Source organism: Macadamia integrifolia, chromosome 4, assembly GCF_013358625.1.
Source record: "Macadamia integrifolia cultivar HAES 741 chromosome 4, SCU_Mint_v3, whole genome shotgun sequence".
In the NCBI taxonomy this organism is placed as follows: Eukaryota; Viridiplantae; Streptophyta; class Magnoliopsida; order Proteales; family Proteaceae; genus Macadamia; species Macadamia integrifolia.
This window is the reverse complement of record NC_056560.1, coordinates 32,038,755-32,057,845: the sequence shown is the minus strand read 5'-3', so window position 1 is coordinate 32,057,845 and position 19,091 is coordinate 32,038,755. Positions and strand designations below refer to the sequence as shown.

The 19,091-nt window shown below is 37.1% G+C and overlaps 3 protein-coding genes and 1 long non-coding RNA gene across 4 annotated transcripts; 2 read left to right on the top strand and 2 right to left on the bottom strand.

Annotated features, from left to right (window-relative positions):
- Nucleotides 1-739: 739 nt before the first annotated feature.
- On the bottom strand, nt 740-3,483 carry LOC122075546 (transcription termination factor MTERF5, chloroplastic-like). Its single transcript, XM_042640610.1, has 2 exons — nt 1,902-3,483; nt 740-1,540 (listed from the first exon to the last, which is right to left on the bottom strand). Exon 1 carries the CDS (start codon nt 3,481-3,483, stop codon nt 2,218-2,220), a length of 1,266 nt encoding a protein of 421 aa, XP_042496544.1. The 3' UTR covers nt 740-1,540; nt 1,902-2,217.
- A 180-nt stretch (nt 3,484-3,663) lies between these two features.
- Nucleotides 3,664-5,829, top strand: LOC122075545 (pentatricopeptide repeat-containing protein At4g19191, mitochondrial-like). The gene has a single exon (XM_042640609.1). The coding sequence runs from the start codon at nt 3,819-3,821 to the stop codon at nt 5,148-5,150; it is 1,332 nt and encodes a 443-aa protein (XP_042496543.1). The 5' UTR covers nt 3,664-3,818; the 3' UTR covers nt 5,151-5,829.
- A 2,725-nt stretch (nt 5,830-8,554) lies between these two features.
- On the bottom strand, nt 8,555-9,073 carry LOC122075828. The gene is made up of 2 exons (XR_006139360.1): nt 8,971-9,073; nt 8,555-8,844 (listed from the first exon to the last, which is right to left on the bottom strand). It is a non-coding gene; the product is annotated as an uncharacterized LOC122075828 (long non-coding RNA).
- A 4,302-nt stretch (nt 9,074-13,375) lies between these two features.
- Nucleotides 13,376-17,150, top strand: LOC122076403 (uncharacterized WD repeat-containing protein C25H1.08c-like). Its single transcript, XM_042641704.1, has 6 exons — nt 13,376-13,438; nt 13,542-13,740; nt 13,837-13,884; nt 14,082-14,123; nt 14,890-15,009; nt 16,896-17,150. Exons 1-6 carry the CDS (start codon nt 13,376-13,378, stop codon nt 16,931-16,933), a joined length of 510 nt encoding a protein of 169 aa, XP_042497638.1. The 3' UTR covers nt 16,934-17,150.
- The last annotated feature ends 1,941 nt before the right edge of the window (nt 17,151-19,091 follow it).

Here is a 19,091-nt window from a genome sequence, read left to right as displayed (position 1 = left end):
ATGAATGCAACCCCCCCCCCCTCTTTTACAATTTGAAACTTGAAACTTAACTCAAACCTTTTTTACATTTAAAAAAATAGAGTACGGATCAGGTCCTCATATGAGAACCATTCTTGTACGATACCTGATTGACATTTGAAATCCACTCAATCTCTCTCTTCTCACAATAGGTTGGGCATGATGCTAGCTTTCTTGGAGCTAGTGGCTCAACTGAAAGGGGGTTGGGATGCAAGGGCATAGAAGTCAAGGGGGTTGGGATGCAAGGGCATAGAAGTCATTTCCAAAAGGGAGGAAGAGAGTAAGAGTGACATAGTCTGAGTACCCTAGCAACGTGCCCATCCTTTTCCCATTAATCATTGATAAATTTTAAATAATTTGAGATTTATTTTGAAATTTTTTTATTTATATAAATATAAAATGTAGGTTTCCATTAAATTATTGTGTTCCCATAAATGGAAAAAAAAAAAAAAAAAAAGAAAGAGGGTGTGTGGAAAAAGTTCCTTCAAATTTCAGTTTTTTTTAGCAACCCGAAGTATTGAAGCAACAACCTTGCCAATATAAGAGTTCAAGTAGGACCTAAATTTAATTGATACATACATAGCCAACCTCTCTTATACTGGTGTGCCAGGATTGAGTTCTCATTCATTTTACCATTCATTAAAAGGGAGAGGCAAACAAAAGAACTAAAACGATGACAAAGGCAAAATGTGTCTTATGAGATTTGTAACATAGTTGTCCATTTTCATAATTTTTCCCCTTTATTGTTGCTCAAAGTTGGGAGAGTGCATAGTAAAGCCAGAGTCATACACAGATGCAAACCAATTGGTGAAAAATATTTAATTAAATTAGACTCTAAAATTTGACATGAGATTAATTTAGACCATGTCCTCTCTATCAATATAATACGTGAGAAGTATATAATTAAATTAGACTCTAAAATTTGACATTTGACTAAATCTGGACCATATCTTCTCAATCCACAAAACTCATTCAGTCAAAAAACTACAGCCCATATCTTGCACCCTTTGAGCCTGCTAATCCATTGGCTGCAGGCAGAAAAACTAAGAGTACAGAAAATAGGACTCTATCTATCAATGGAGGATCCATTGAAGGACATATACATATTATTTAGGATGTTCAAGATATTCATTTCCCCAACTCCTGAGAAGCCCCTTCATTACAAGCTTCCTGATTTCCCTTATTGTTCCTCTGTAAGGTATCAATAGCTAGACCTGATGCATCCACCCTCGCTTGGCTTGGATCTGGTTTAGATTTACTACTGTCACCCTTGGCTATAGAAGTGTTGCCTTCCCTGGTGCTCCCTCTTGATGGCTTCTCCTTCCTTGGCAAAATTGCCACCTGAGAGTTTCTTTGTTTCGAGAGCTATCTCCTTCACATTCTCTTCTAATGCAGACAGTCTGACTGTCACTTTCGAAACGTCTGGATCAGAGCCCAATTCTTCCTTCACTTCTGTAATGCTCAATTCCATCCCATCAGCTTTCTCTTCCTCTTCCTGCTTATTTTTTTTCAACTCAACCTCCTAAGAGCAATGTTAAAATCAAGGAATCTATCAAAAAGTGAAACAAAAGCATCGAAAGGGTACCATTACTTCAAAAATAATTTCTTGAAGACTTGAAAAAGGTTGAAATTTTTAAATTCAAAAAATTTGCGATTGTACTGTTACAAATAGAAAGGGTTTGGGATCCATCACTCGATCCTTCATGGGACAGACATGAGGGATCCACTTAAACTAAAAACCAGTCGGTGATTCATCAAAAAAAAAACAGTCAGTGAATCCTATAACATTCTACCCAGAGACTGTTATGGACACAATGATCATAGAAAACTTTTTCAAATATAAAGAACATAAATAAAGGTCACAGAAAGGTTCAGAGATTTACATGTCAAATGCATCAAAGGTCCAAGATGTCAGGACCGTAATGCTATGCCTTTCTTTTCTTTCTCTTGAATGTATCAGTTGATATCTCCATCCTTCATGGAATTGTTTCATTATAAACTAACATAAACCGCTTGTTTAGCAAACAAATCTCCCCTGAAAAGGTCAAGGTCATACTGTAGGTTTCTAAACAAATGGTTAAAAGGGTAATCCATATAAGGACCTTGAGAGGAAAATAGCAGAAAAGCTTTGATCATAAGGCTGGCAAGAAGCAATCTATGATTCTGTCACTGAGAGGGTAATTTATTTCTTTTGGTGATCTATGTAGATTCATCTTCCTTGGAAGAGTCCAAAACATCACCCCTGTAAGCAATCGCCAACTCTGCATCATCTTTGAATCTCGAAATGAACCTATCCACGAATTTCTTCTCAGGCAATTCCACCACATGAAGAAAAATTGGTACCTTCTTCAACAACCTCTTAGACTTCAAAAGCTCTATGACCCTGTAGCGAGGGATCACCCTCTTCTCTACACTGTACATGAGACACATTGGTCGCTGAACCAACACCGTCTTTTCAACCCCAATAGCGTTCATGAAGACCTCGATTCCAAACTTTAACTTCTCCTCAGAACATCCGAACAGAGGTGGCTGCTTTTTAAACATCGTCATACATTCCTCCTGTGAGAAACCAAATCCTTGAAAGAACTCGAATTTCCTCCTAAGAGTCTCAGGACTCATGCAACTAATAATGTGGAGGGCGTAGACGAACATCCTTGAATCAGCAGAAACACCCATCTCCACAACCCTTCTAACTAGTTCCCTAACCGCAGATTCTCTCTTGAGAAACAACGCTGGTTGCCGCCTAAAGAGCGCTGAGAGCTGAGACCCAACAATCCCATGGCTCTCCAATAAGGAAATGTTGGGCAGCAGCCTCGCTTCTGGATCTTCGGTGAGGACCCATTTGCATCTCTGTAGAACAAGAATCAAGCCTCGGTGACGACCATCGAGAGAGAAGATCTTCTTCAGAATCTCCATGCAGGGAATCAATCTTCGATCTAAGCTAACATTAAAGATACTGGCATTTTTCGAAATGAATCGACCCAGATCGGACCCGGTGAGACCAATTTCTTGGAATAACTGGAGCTTTGGTTTAAGGGTCTTCTCGATATCTGCGAATAGGAGACTAGGTGAAACTCGGACAGCATCTCGAACATGACCTTCCGAGAATCCCAACTCTCGGAGAAAGTGAACAACGGATTCGGGCTTTTTGGAGTCTTTCGTTCCCATCCTTCGCTTCGAAGCTGAAAGTGCTTGAGTTTTAGACAGGCCAAAGGCTTCGATCAGGTAATCGACGATGAACGGATTTGAATCCAAGTGCTTGGCGGGAGAAGCAACTGAAGAAAAACAAGAAAATGAAAAATTGGAAATTATGGAAGGAGTGCAGTAGAGATTCGAACGCGAGAGGTCGGAAACCAAAATGATAGTTCGTATTTGAAATCCAATTTCGGATACTTTGTCAAGCTCTAATCCTAATCGTCTTCGATTCAAAAGCCGAAGCCCTAACCCTAAACCTGAATTAACCATTTCTAGTATATATGAGAGCAAGTAGTTACCTGACGAGGAAAAAACCTGAACATATAATGGATAACTTAGGGTTTAAGACCGAGTAATGGAAAACTAGAGGAACAGGAGACAGGAGAAGAGAGAGAAGTATTAAGAGCTACGGCGACTGTTCAGTTAAATCGGCTCAGGTCACGGACTGAAAGAAGATCGGACGGTTAAAATTAGGTATTTTCAATTGACATGAAATTTGGACGGTTTCGATCAAGGATTTGGTGGTTCTTCTGAATATTTCAATTTTTAAAAAGGTCAAGCACATGGAAGAACCAAGACGATCTTTCCCGCCAACGCAATGAGAAATGATCAGGTCCTCTTTTCAGCCAAAGCTTCAACCGTTTTTCAAATCTGTCGACCGTTGCATTATGGAATTCCAACATCAGTCAACAGTAGGCGAAGGTTTAAGTTACAAAGCCCTTCTTCTCTTCTGCCAGATGAAGCAATCGGGCTTAGAACCCGACAATCTAACCTTCCCGTTTGTAGCAAAAGCATGTGCGAAGCTCTCGAATCTCAACTACTCCGAAATCATTCACAGCCATGTTGTGAAATCCCCCTTTGGGTCTGATATATTCGTCCAATCAGCCATGGTAAAAATGTATATCAAATGTGGTGAACTGGATTCCGCATGCTGCTTGTTCGAGGAAATGCCTGAGAACGATGTTGCTTCTTGGAACACAATAATCATGGGTTTTGCTCAGTCGGGGCTCCTTGGTAGAGTTTCAAAACTTTTCTGCCAAATGCGGCTCATGGAATTTAAGCCCGACTCAATCACGCTCACAGCCTTGACCCAGTTAAGTTCCAATACTACCAATTTGAGCGTGGCAAGAGCTGTTCATTACTTTGGGATTCAACTTTGTGCCTGTGATGATGTTTCAGTTGCCAACACTTTAATTGCTGCATATGCTAAGTGCAATGACTTAAGCTCGGCAGAGGGGGTGTTTAATGGCATATCATTGGGTATGAAGACTGTAGTCTCATGGAATTCAATGATTTCCGGGTGTGCCCACCTTGAAGAATCTGCTGAGGCCATTGGTTTCTACCAATTGATGTGCCAAAATGGAGTGAAGTCTGGTGTGAGCACTTTTCTTAGCTTGCTTTCATCATGTGTGCAACCTGAAGCACTTTTTACTGGTAAAGCATTGCATTCTCATGCTGTCCAAACAGGTTGTGATCTACTCATTTCTGAGATTAAAACTCTCATTTTGATATATTCCAAGTGTGGAGATATTGATTCAGCGCGTTATTTATTTAACACAATGCATGAAAGAACATGTGTTTCATGGACAGCTATGATCAGTGGATATGCTGAGAGAGGAAATTTGGATGAGGCGCTGCCTTTGTTTTATGACATGGAAGCAGCAGGCAAGAAGCCCGACTTGGTTACCGTGGTTGCTCTGTCTGCCTATGGCCAAACAGGGGCTCTTGAGACTGGAAGATGGATTAATTTGTATGCCATTTCAACAGGTTTGAGAGGGAATATAATGGTTTGTAATGCGTTGATAGACAAATATGCAAAGTGTGGAAGCATGGAAGATGCACATCAGCTTTTTCAAACCATGCCCGAAAGAACTATAATCACTTGGACAACAATGATTGCATGCTATGCTTTAAATGGAGAATCCACAGACACTTAGGATTTTTTCTCTCAGATGATGAAGTTGGGTTTGAAACCAAATCACATAACATTTCTAGCAGTTCTACAAGCTTGTTCCCATGCAGTTTTCCTTGAGAAAGGATGGAAGTATTTCAATTTAATGACCAAAGTTTATAAAATAAGCCCTAGATTAGAACACTATGCCTGCATGGCATATCTTCTTGGTCGAGCAGGGAAGCTGAAAGAAGCATTAGATTTCATTCTAAAAATGCCAGTTAGACCTGATTGTGGTGTATGGGGTGCTTGCCAGATTCACCAAGACATAGAGATTGGTAAGTATGTGGCCAGCCGTCTTTTTGAGCTGGAGCCTGAGGCTGCAGTTTCGTATGTGGCAATGGCCAATATCTATGCTGCAGAAGGGAAGTGAGGTGGTGTGGCAAAAATACGATCAACTATGAAATGCAAAAAGTTTGAAAATTTCCTGGTAGCAGCCATATTCAGGTGAATGGGAATACTCATGTATTCACAGCCGAGGACAGGCACCACCCTGAAGAGCTAATATGTAGATTTTGATTTTTTCACTCTATATATTCCATATATAGAGTGTTAGATGGTTTAACTTTGCAATTGAAAGAATCCAGGTTGAGGCTATCATCAGAGGACATTATAGCATATGACTTGTAATAAAATTGTGTGATTTAGTTATCGTTTTGATGTAAGAGGCATCCCAATTGACAAAACATGTCATCTTAATGAGAATTGTAGGACAAATTTAGGGTGGAGGAAATTGAACTTCTTAGCATCTGAAACCAAGCAGATTCATTGGATAAACATTTATTTTTCTCGTTTTATGGGCCACTGAAGGAAATTTTGATGTCTTTCAACACTCGCAATGACTCATCACTTATAATGAGTAAGTATTTGAGCTTCAATTGCCTGTATGTTGGATAATACGATGAGACATGATCCTTGCAGAAGAATGATTCTGAGAATATGTCAATTATTAGTTCATGAGGGAAGAAAGGCTGAAGTACTGGGAGTTGGTCGGTCAGTACACTAAGACTCATTTGTAATAACTGGAGAGAGCAAGAAATGAAATAAGATCACCAAAATTTCCACTGTACTTGAAACCAAGCAACCAACGGAAATTTTCCTTTTTTTTTTTTTTCATTTTATTTTACTTCACTATTATGATGATTTTTTTTTTTTTTCCTCTTTTCACTTTACTTCTAACAAAACGGAGCCTTAATATGTAAATTTTGATTTTGTCACCAGTACTACCACCAATTTTCAGCTTTGGCTTCCCTATTGTTTGCTCAAAATATGAGTAAATTAAGTCTTTTGTATAATAGAAAATTTTTAATCAATATCTACTATAACCAGGAGCAACTTGACGTCTAGCAATTATCTACTAGTTAAACATAATATTTTATAGTCTTTTCTGTTGCAGTTGTAACTTGTAAGACAATGGAGCAAGGTTTTTACTGTCAATGATTTTGATGTTTTTATGCATTCAAATTCAGTATATTCATTTCATTTAGTCTGTCAATATTCTTAGATTCAGAAATGTTGATGAAGGCTTCAAGATACTAAATGTTGACTTTTGTTTCCTTATAGGTGCCTAGAAAGTAGACACAACATGGGACCATGGGAAGTTCTAGTTCTCTTCAAAACTCAGTAGTAGTTGATCAATCTATATTATCATTAATTCATTATCGTTTACTTTTTCTGCTGCTTGGTCAGTTACTCTGTTCTTTGCCTCCCTCTCATTAAGAAGTGTCGGGATTGTTTGGCCTTTACACGCATTTTGCAGTTTCTCTAGCTACCATTTTATTTGTTTGGTTTAGTTGCTCTCATTCCCACCACCCCCTCCCCCCCCCCCCCCTCCCCTCCCCTTCCCTCTTAATAGAGACACATTTAGAAGGCATTGATGTGGTGATTTTGCCTCTCTTCTTTTTCCTTATTTTTTCTGTTCTATTTCAAGTGATAGTATCTTCCCTCTTTAGCTCGGTGTTTGTATTGTTGTGCAACTAAATTTTATAACTCATTCGTGTTACCTTCATTTTTTTTTTGGGTGGGAGTGGGGTGGAAGACAAGGCAGTCTATGGACATGAATTATTTCTAGCAGAGCCTACATAGGAAATCTCAAAGAGCTGCTTTTTGCCAGATGGGATGACTGGTATGTCTTAGAAAAAATGGTCATTCTTTGAAAGCAAACTCCTTTTTTTTTTTTTTTTTTTTTAAATTGACATTTGCGATTTGCAGCATCCAATTAGAAGAAAGCTGGTATCTGTGAACTGAAGTTAGATTTTACCTGGTTTCTTTGATTGGATAATGATGAAGTTCATCAAGAAAAGGAAATGCAAATGAGTGACGTCAGATAAAAGAGATTTCTGATCCAAAGGAATTGCCGTAAAAGGGAGAAAGGAGAACAGAATAAAAATAGCAAAATTACAAAGGAATCTGACTTATGAATAGCTTTTCCTTGTTCTTATGGGATGGACATTAGCCAAGGCATTTTCTGACTTTAGAAATCAGTAGATACAGGTGATAGTCTAAGATGCAAATGCCTCCACCTCTGTTTGTCTGAGAATATAACCAGTCCCTCCGGGATCCTAATCTAGCCTACCCAGTAGCATTCTTAGAGTCCCATCAATCAATATTGTCAGCACCAAGCAAATGAGAAAATTTCATACCTTGTTGAATATGAAAGTCACAAAAAAACCTTATAAAATAACATTTATGTGGCAAAAGATAATTCATGTTTTAACTTGTTTGTCAATTCTTATTGATGCTGAAATTTATGACATCTTCCAGATCTCATCTAGCTTGTTGATATTGTTCCCAGAATCCTATACAATCTTTCCAATGGCAAAACCAAATGAACGAGTGTCCAAACATTTCTTGGGTTTGAGAATCTTAGACCTTGTCGAATAGAAACTGAACACCAAGGGTGTGTGTGTGTGTGTGTGTGTATATATATATATATATATATATCATGGAAGAAAGCCATGTGAAGAAGAGAATTACAATCTCTTCCCTGACTTGCTGCCTTTTGTAAGCACACATAATTGCAGAGGAGTCTACAGATCTCTATTATAACAGGGTAGATTTTGTGACCCATAACTTGTGACTACAGAATGGGAAGATCAGTGATAGGATTGACCCAGGATCCATAGGCAAAGATGATGTGCAACCACCACTCTGCCACCAATACCACCTCCTTCCCCTCCCCGTCCCCCACCACCACCAACCTCTCTCAAAGAAATATAGATAATTTACCGAATGGAATTCTTATTCTCTTGACATTTCAGATTGATGCAACTAAAACAATTTCAATTTCTTGACTATTTCATGAAACCAATCCAAAATTGAAATAGAAATCATACCAAATCTGACCTTTAAGACTTAAAAAGTTATCAATTTCAGTCCAAAAATTAAAAGTTTCAGAAATCATATTTATTTATTCCCTTATTGGAAAGATATCACAGATCTAGTCTCATGATTTATTGCAAGACACTAGAATGCTCATCCAGGCATTACATGTCACAGAATGGTGAAGCACAATCATCCACTACATATATTGCAGGTGCAACCAGTATTACTGGGGCAGTGTGATTTTACTCCTGGAAATTTGGAATAGTATTGACTACAGAGCTTGTGACATTCGGCAGGTGTGCAGTGGGGAATTTGATAATTGAATATGCACTCCCCAACTTCTCCCATCACGCTACCTGATTCCATTAATAAGAAGAGAAAAATTCAGAAATTTCTTGATATCTAGGCCAGTTTGAGTTTAGATTGTAAGAACTTAACTAAACAAATATAAGTAAGGCAGACATGAGATGAGTATGGCTTACCACTTGAAATTATAACAGCAAGCAAAAGGAGAAGAGGCAAAAATGAAGACTTATTCATGGTTTCTGCTGGAGATGAAACTATCAGTCTTACTCTCTCAAATAGAACTTTGATGGAAAAGGTCAGGGAAATGTTCTTTTTTATAGGGACATTGCATAGGCTATGTTTGGTTGTAAGGGGAATAAAAAGGAAGGGAAGGGAAATTTTCATACTTAAAAAGGAAGTATATCTAACCATTACTGTGACTTCAACATTAACTTCAAATCATTTCATATTTGATTATAAAATTTCACTTTACTTTGCATCAAAAACCTTTTGCTATAATGTGTAAAATAAAAATTACATGTAAAATAGTATTTGTAGAATTGCTCTCAGGCTGATGGGCTGTATTTTTGGGCAGATTTGGTGACAGCTTAAGAAATCTAGGAGTAAAATCAGCTGATTTTTGGGAATGTGTTACAAACTGGCTCTTAATATGGTATTTAGGAAAAAAAAGAAACATATGTTTCTATCAAAAGGAAGTGTACTCTTGGAAATATCTAAGGGGGTGTTAGGTTCAATTTTTCCATCGGATTACATTCTATGGAATCAGGGTTCTCACTGAAAAAACTGTTTGATTCACATTAATGAAAACATGATCCGGACTCAGTGTGTTTCTTGGAATCACCATTTACACTAAAATTCGTAATTCAACTGGATTAACTTGAATATCATGATTCATTACTCTAACTTAGATCCGAAGCACGTCTCTCATTTATGCAATCTATAGATAACATGCTAAAAGAATGGGGAGCTACATTGGTGACAAAACTCTAGATGTGATTGGATAAAATAAGAATACAAGGCTCTTTAACAACTTCACAATGAGAAGAAAAAGAAGTCATATTCGAAGAAACCTTTAGATCTTTTGGACATTTTTTTTTTTTTGGGAACCTAAACTACTAGACTTCCCTTAACCATTTAGAATTGTTCATCTCCAAGGAAGAAAATTACTGGCTGATAGTTATTCTTTTTGAAGAAGAAATCTTTTTTTCTTTTTTTTTTTAACCATAAATCCATATAAAGCTCCAGGTCCAGATGGTTTCTTACCACGGTATTATAGATATTTTAGGTAATAAAAAAAAATCCAATTTCTATAAACAATTTTAGACTAAGGTGTGAAAATAATGTGTTTCATTCTTAATCTAACCAGTAAAAGAAAAGAGATTGTGAAAGTTGTTTTGTTTTGGACTAATCCCCAAGAGGCTGGCCAATCAAATTAGATCACTCCTCTTTAACCAGATGTACAGTTCTGAAAGTTGTTTTGTTTTGGACTAATTTATGCCTGACTTAAATTAATGTTTATTGTTAAGAAAGAGCAGTGGTCAATTATGACTATTATGGTTTTTAATGAAATGATTTTGTTTCTTTGTTCTCTGTTGATATTTTGATTGGGTCTATCTTAATAAAAGAATTTAGTTCAATGCTTTGTATAATTATTTTGGGACATGAGTTATATTATGTAGATTGGGTGCTTATAAACTTAAATCTTGTAAAACTTATAACTGATCCTTATGTAGAGCACCAATTTATTATTTGTTTAATTGAAATATATATTTACTTTTACAATGGAATTTGATGCTAACTACAAGAGGCGAAGGAAAATTATAGTCTTGGCGGCAACTGCTATTGTTATAGCAATAGACCAGTATAGAAAAAAAAAATGTCAGAACAAAGAGTCATACCATTGTGAACCTCTACGTGGTATTATTGAGATGGAACTGTCAGTCTCACTCTCTTAAATAGAACTTCGATGGAAAAGGTCAGGGAAATGTTCTTTTTTATAGGGACATTGCATAGATCAATTCTTTTTATTCTAACCCAAGGGGGTAGTGCAGTTGTTGAACAACAAACTTGGTATGAGCCATAAACTTGGACATCCTAAGTTCCACTCCCACTAGACACACTTTGGACTACTCGCACGGGGTGTTTAGTGTTTTTCACTGTTTTCAGTGAAAGTTGAATGATTTTCATTCAACTCGCAGGACCATAGTTAGCAAATTCGGATTCGGGAATTATTCGGACGGAGAATTATTCGGAATAATTCGGATGATTAATTGAAGGATTCGGTCAAAAAAGCGGTCAAAAAAGTTTATTGGGTTTTTTTTTAAAAAAAAATTGTTTTTTTTGGTTTTTTTTTTTAAATAACGTTTAAATAAACCGAATAATTCGGTTTAATTCGGATTCGGTCCGAATTATTCACGATTTATATTCAGTTTTGAAAAAGTCACGAATTTTAAAGAATTTTATTTTTAATTCGGATTCGGTCCGAATTTTTGATAAAATTTGGAAAAATTCGGTTCGGCCGAATAATTCACGAATTATTCGGCCGAATTGATAACTCTGCACAGGACTAGTTAGGCCGAAGGCCTGGATACCTGCCATTACCATTAAAAAAAATAATAATAAAAAAAAAATTCCTTTTATTCTATTTGATGTATAAAATTAAATCCAATAAGATATGGAAATATTATCAATGTGAACATGTTATTTTTTTCTATATATAGGTTGTCCCAACTCCCATGTGTCAAACTTTGTCAAGTAAAGCTGGTATTGCGTTTGGTCAAGTGAAAACCAAACCTGTCAGCCAACCCATTGAAGCCAAATTGCCACTTTTGGCTTGCTAGATGTTTTTTTTATATTCTATTTGTAGGATTGCTCTCAGGCTAATGGTCTGTATGTTTGGGCAGATTTGGTGACAGATTAAGAAAACTAGGAGTAAAATCAGCTGATTTTTGGGAGATATATCAAGAAATCTTGAGAGGAGAATCAACTGATTTAGGGATCTTCCTCTTGTATGGTTTTGGTAATATCTTGGTGATTTAGCATTTTAGGTATTCATATCCAAATCGGCTACAAACTAGCTCTTAAAATGTTTCTATTAAAAGGAAGTGTACTCTTGGAAATATCTAATAGATTGGCCACAGACTCAAATCCTCTATGATGAGCAATGATTGACAATGAGGATTCAATGACAAGGAGGGCTCCGGCATGCATCTCAGCCATTGGATCCTCACTGCCTCCATGCAGAGGATTTTTGTGCATTGGCCACACCCTACAATAACAACAACTCAATCTTATCTAGGGGTATCAAAATCTAGCATGAACCGATAAAATTGATCAAAACCGACCAATAAAACCCAAACCGAACCAAACCAATCCTTATTGGATTGGTTTTAGACTGAGGTATGTTGGGACTGGTTGAAAATCGATCTAAACCGACCGGTCAATAACCAAATCGAATGAAACCGATAAAAAAAAAATGATTATGAGATTATAAACTGGTGAATTGACTATCCATTTTTCACAATATTAGTGAAAAAAAAAATTATTGTAGGGGAAATTGTTACAAACAATTGAATATTAGGTCATGAATAGAGAAATTGATTTATAAATTGTAATAATGCTTCCATTGATTTCCTTGTTCATTATACAAAACTAGTTAGATTGTTAAATGAATGAATGGGGATAATAGGGTTCATTTTGTGATTTCAATATTAGTTATCTTTTTAGTAATTTATTATCCATTAGTTTCGATATTAGGTCCCTTACAACGGTAAACCATGATTTAATCATAAATTTAAAGTGTTTTTCTGTCAAATCTTGTAACTATAAGTTATGAATGTAAGATTTATTATGGTTCAAACCCAATAATAAACCGATCTAAACTTATATTAACCCGATATTGAAAAATCGAAATAAATCAAAACCGATCGAAAACTGAAGTTTCTTAACGGATTAGTTTTGGTCTCCCTCATTCCTAGACCTAAATCGATTCAACCCGACCGAAATCAAACCGAACCGATCAATTGACACACCTAATCTTATCCTAGCTAAATGGGGTCGGCATGGATCATTGCCCTCTAATCAGCTCTATTCGAGGTCATATTTGGTACAAGGCTTAAGCTATGCATGTCTTTCCTCACCACTCCTCCTAGGGTCATTTTATATTTGTCCCTAATTCTTTTATTTTTTTCAATCTAAATCAAATCGTTTATTCGTATTGGAGCATCCAAAGGCCTCCATTGAACATGATCATGACTTATGACACTTCAAATGGTCTTATTGTAGTTTAACATGTATCGTAGCTAGCCCCAAATCAATTCTAATATGATCATTCCTTACTTTATCCTTCTTAATTTTGTCAAACATTCATCTCAACATCCTCATCTTCGCTACATTGAATTTCTCTACATATCAACTTCTTAATTGTCCAACATTCTGCATCATATATCATCATAACAGAATAGGGAGAAGTTACAGAACACCTTCGTTGGATGAGGAAGAAGAGAGAGAGAGATATGTCGCCAACCACTAAACTTTTAAAATTTGGAATCAAGTCGGTCAAATCTTGCATCGAAATTGACCATGAATGATTCCGTTTCAAAACGTCTGATTCTAGGGTTTTGGAACCGGATCACTGGGTTTCAGGTAGGAGGGGCTGACCTAGGGGTTTGGGAACCGACTCTGTGGATCGGAATCAGCCGGGGATGATTCGACCCCGATTCCGAGAGTTTAAAATCATGATTCTCAGGCTCTCTCTCAGCTGTGCCAAGTTATCACTTCCACTTCCCAGGTTGTCAACGAAGACAGGGCCAGAGAACTAAGAAGGGACACTATAAACGACAAGAATAAGGAGGGTATGAACGGCCCATCCGACGACGAAGGCGAGGAGGGTGAGTTCTTCCTCGACGATGAAGACATCATTCAGGAAATCCCTGTTGATGAAGAAGGTAAATGATGTACCTCCATGCTATGTTCTCTATTTCCTTGTATCTCTCTTCAGCTCTCTTTATTTCATTCTGTAATTAGTTCACCTGTGAATGCAGATCTTCCTGATGCGGAAGATGAAGCTGGGTCAGACGCCGATGACTTTGGTATGGTCTACTGACGTTATATCTGCTCTTCCGGATTTATATAGTGAACATCGATATTCTGTGGATGTTCTGCAATGGAACTATTGCCGGCGGGGTAGGGGTGGGGGTTGGAAACCTCAAGTGTTGGTAGAACTCAATTTCTGCTACCATTGTTCCCAATTATTTAGTTTGTTTTTGTTGGGTTTTCATGTTTGCAGAGGAGCCTGATGATTCTGTGCACTTATTCACCGGTCATACAGGTAAACAAGCTTTTATATGATTTCTTATGCTGATTCAGTGCCATATTTATTCAATTATTGTATTCCTGAAGGGAGAGAGTTGCATAACTCACTAGTTTCACACTATAGAGTGCTCCACAATTATTAAGGGAGGAAACTAGGGAAATCCAGAGGAAAGTCTTCTGCTGTAAAACAATTCCGACGACTCTTATTTAGAATGTCTCTTGTTGTTCTTAGCAAAGAGTACTGGGTGACATGTGAAGCGACAGAATAGTGAAATTCTCAAGGTCTCCTGGTTACTCAAGTCAAGAAAAAAACTTAGTGAATATTCAAAATGTAAGATTTGACTAAGCGATTGAGCATATACTCATGAAACCTCATCTTCTGTCTTTCTTTTATTTTCTTAAGTACTTGTTGCTGTTGTTGTTGGTGTTATTCCCCTTTGTGTTGTTTAATTGTATGTTCCATTGGTATTTAGATGCCTTAGTGCATTTATGGCATTCTTTTTTTTTTCCGTTCCTAAAATATTTGTACATGTGTTTTTCCTCTTTATGAATAAAAGATCTTTTGTCACTGCCCTCTCCCAACAAGAAGTGAGTGGAGCTTAATGGCCTACTGGTTCCCCTCAAGGAGATCTATATAGTATCTTATGAATTATGTTCATATTTTGTTAATCAGTTGTCCATCACAATAATTCATTATTCATTTAATCTCTGGGACAATGGTGGACTTTACTTCTGATCTAAGCTAAGAAATTCTCATAGTACCCCCCCTCCAATTTGGCTAGGTGAACTGTACACGGTTGCATGTAGTCCAACAGATGCAAAGCTTGCGGTGACAGGAGGTGGAGATGATAGGGGCTTCATGTGGAAGATTGGCGAAGGAGACATGGCTTTAGAACTGCCAGGTATGAACTTTTAAGCATTTGAGTCCCTACCTTTTTCGCATTAACTGTTGCATGTGTCCAAATCTGTCAATCTGCTATATTATGGACTCTTGTATTTAGCAAAGGGGTTAGGGGTGTCAAAACAATCCCGGCCAGCCCAAATCCTCCCTGAGCCCCGTCAGGGCCTGGGCTAAGCGTTTAAGCCCGCAAGGCGGGCTTGGGATGGAATTTTCAGGCCCGATGCCGGCCGGGCCTGTGTTGAGTCCTTGGCCTGAGCCTAGCCCAGCCCCGCCCCAATAAATATATTATATTACTACATTACATATACATTATTTAAATGTCTCCCTTCATTATCAACACCTTTTTTTAATCACACCACCAACTTTTTCTTTTTTAATAGACATTGTTGGCTTTCAAAGTTTGAGAATGAGCGGGTTAATGGTCTCTCTCTCTCACATCCAAATGGAAATATACAGGGGCTGCCTAGTCAATTAGGGCCAACCCGGCCCAATTAAGGTCAATTAGGGCCAGGATGGGTTGGGCTGAGCTCAACAGGGCTGGGCGTGGGTTGAGACATCGCAGTACAACCTAGGGTTGAGACCTTAGGGTTGGGCTGGGATATCTCAACCCAGCCCAACCCATCCCATTGACATATATGCATGTAGGCGAGTAATAGCAGAAAAACTGATATGGCTGGGAAGGAAGCAAAGACAGCAAATCAGAGGTTAAAGAAACAGCAATTTTATATGTTGCACAGGATTGTCACCAGTATAAGAGGAACCGTAGTTCACTTAACCACTTTTTTGTGCTAAATATTGCACCTGGGCTCAGGTGAAGGGACACATTGGGGGGGTGGGGGAGGGGAGAGCGAGAGAGGGTTCAGGGTAATTCCCTTTTTTTTTTCTTTCAAATTGCCATCGAAGGGAGGTCTATGGTAGGACATTACAATAGCAAAGCATGGGATGCATCTGATGATAGGATCTGCATTTCCTTGGACTCAAAGATTTCAGCAATAGATTCCAAATGGCAGATGCCGTAGGTTATGTTCTTGATTTCTCCAGCCAGCTCTGGAAGTCTCAGCAATAGAGTAGTCTTCAACAGTAACAACAAGCCTTCAGAAGTCTCTCAGATGTTGGGTAAATCACAGAACGGAAAAAAAATTGGGGGGGGGGGGGAAGGGATATTGATGGAGAGAATAGAGAGGAAGATGGGGGATGATATGACCAAGGCCTCTCATCTATGGCCTTGGTCAGTCTCTCACTTCCTAGGTATCACACCTCCCTGTATCACACAGTTCTTTGGTAAAAGCCTGAGATTAATCAACTTTCATCAAATCGTGGGGGAGACTCTAAAGGTCTCGATACATATAGATGGCTATTGCCATGTTTTTGTAAAAAGGGAAGAGCAGACGCAGGAAGTCCCTTAAAAGAAGATATTGGGACTTGTACAATAAGCTAACTAAAGTCTTAGCTATTAACTCATAGTAGCAGGTTCTAAAACAATAAAAATCTAACTAAAATAGTCCCCACGATCTGGTCCAATCCAAAAGGGTTGTTGGCCCAGCCCAAGGCTGGTTGGCCCAAAGGCCCTTCAAACCATGGGTCCCATTAAGTATGAGGGGCCTGGTTCCTAAGGTTCCTGCCCTTCAAATCTATATTGACTAATTTCATTATACCAATTAATTCTTCTGCCATTTTCTTCGCTTTTTTTGGATTTTAAAAAATCACAAACTGCTTGATTATTGGTTCGTATTAAAAACTGTTTTTCTGGTATGAGAAAAATTTTGAATTTTTGTAATCCAAAAAGAAGAGCTAAAAGTTCTTTTTCAAATATAATATAACATAATTGTGTATACGTGAATTTTCCTGAATTGTATCCACAAACTTGTTCGTCTATTGGATTTTCAAGGGTCTGGCTTTTAATATTGCTCCCCAGTGTTCATTAGAAGCATCGGGTTTCTAAGATGAGGAAATCACTTGGAGCTGGAAAATATATTGGAGGAAGATTTGTTAGCTCCCTCTTTATTTGTTGGACGATCTGTGTGTCAGAATCATTCCATATCCATTCACTATCTTTATATAATTTTTTCAGTAATGGTCATTCTTTTTTAAAGAGGTCCTTAATAAAATTTTGACCATAATTGAGAATTCCGAGAAACTTTTGTAAGTGTTTTTTATCATACTGTTTATCAGAAAACTCCTTTATTTTTCTTAAAATATGGTCTTATAATTGTAACCCATTATGTGTTAGAATGAGTCCAAGAAAATTGATAGAGGTTTTCTCTAATTCTATCTTTTTTGGATTTAAAATTATTCCATGTTGTTGGAATAATTGAGAGGTTTGCTTGAGATGTTCTTGATGTTCTTCCTTAGTAGAAGAGAAAACAAGGATATCATCAATATATACAGTCACAAAAGGTAGATCTCCAAATATAGAGTCCATCAATCTTTGAAAAATTTGAGGGGTTGTATTAATACCAAAAGGCATAACTGTCCATTGATAATGTTTATTAAATGGGACACTAAAAGCTGTGAGTGGTTTACTCCCATCAGTCAATTTAATTTGTCAAAACCCTGATTTGCAATCAAATTTGTTAAAATATTTAGCGGTTTTGGTCCTATGAATGAGAACATTTTTTCTTGGGATAAAGTATCAATCGAAAATAATGTTTTGATTAAGCCTCTTATAGTTGATTATCATACGGGCTTTTCCTCTGACTTGTTCAGCATGGTTGCGTACCATAAATGCTGGACTAGTGTGAGGACTTATTGAGGATTCAATTAATTTGAGTTCTTGTAACTCTTTTAATTGAATATCAAATTCTTTAATATCATCTTCAACATATAAAATTGGTTTTACTCTAATTATCTTTAGTGGATCATTGAGTTGAATATGGCAAAATCTTGGGCTTTTATCCCATAACTTTAATGGGTTGTCATTAAAGTTATTAGATAATTCTTGGTAGAGCCAATGAGTGGGTTCTAAAATTCGAATTGTTGGTTTTGGTTTAAAACATTTTTCAATGAAAAAACTATGTTGAGGGAGAATTGGTATCGTAATCTCAGTAGAATTTAAAGTTATTTTTACAGAATTACGTAAAACTGTTAAAGGAATATGATTTTGTAAAAATGTATTTCCAAGAATAAAATCATCGTGCATAAAGGGAAAACAAAGATTTTTGGGAATAATAAAGTATATATTATTCAAATAAATTAAAACTTTATGAGCTTTGTACTCTAAAGTAACCAAAGGTCTTGTGACACCATGGACATAGATTGGTTTTTCCATCTTTTCCCAATAGTGCTCGGGGATTGCATTCCATTGACAAACAACATGTGTTGCTCTTGTGTCAATGAGGATGTCAAGGCTAAATTCTTCAAATTGTTGGAATTTAAAAATACTTTTTACATAAATATTTTTATTTCCTTGATTTAATGACAATATGAGTTCTTCTTTTTCTTTTTTGTTATCTCCCAACTCATATTTATGATAAGAAAACATATTTGATTTGGCTTCAGATTGGGTATCTGATTGTTTAGAAGACTGGATGGGATCATAGCTTCTAAAAAGTTGATGATTATAAGGAGGATATTTAGAAATTGAATTCTTTCCTCGGACAGGAGATGATGAAGAAGATCCTTCACCGGGGGTAGAAAAGGAAAATCTTCTTTTGAGATATAGAGTATCTCCAGAAGCCAAGATATCAAAGGTTTGGGGAATTCTTGGTGGTGCTTGAGGTTTTGACAGGATGTCTGTCAAAAGTTAGTTTTCTGAGATCTTTAAGTTGTGCCAATTTAAGAACCTAGGTTCTAATTTTGTTTCATAAGCCCGAGGTTCAAAGATCTCAACTATTCTTTTATCAGCTGATTGTAGCTTTGTATAAGTCATGTTAGTAAGTTCATGAAGACACTTCCATGAGACTGCAAGATTATGATTGTCAGATCTCGTTTCTAAATTTTGGATTTTGATCTTCAGAGCTACTGAATCATAAACTGCAAGGTCTGTGATAGAGACGAAATAGTTTGGTTTAATTTTGAACCAAATATGGCCATATACCATATTAGATTCCATTCCTCTTATAAGGGCTTTTACAGGATTTTTTA

Excerpts from the sequence above, each read along its gene's own strand:
- LOC122075546 (XM_042640610.1), bottom strand. The coding sequence starts at position 3,483 with ATGGTTAATTCAGGTTTAGGGTTAGGGCTTCGGCTTTTGAATCGAAGA.
- LOC122075545 (XM_042640609.1), top strand. The coding sequence starts at position 3,819 with ATGATCAGGTCCTCTTTTCAGCCAAAGCTTCAACCGTTTTTCAAATCT.
- LOC122076403 (XM_042641704.1), top strand. The coding sequence starts at position 13,376 with ATGAATGATTCCGTTTCAAAACGTCTGATTCTAGGGTTTTGGAACCGG. Across the intron at positions 13,885-14,081 it reads GTCAGACGCCGATGACTTTG|AGGAGCCTGATGATTCTGTG; the intron begins GTATGGTCTACT and ends TCATGTTTGCAG. Across the intron at positions 14,124-14,889 it reads CTTATTCACCGGTCATACAG|GTGAACTGTACACGGTTGCA; the intron begins GTAAACAAGCTT and ends CAATTTGGCTAG.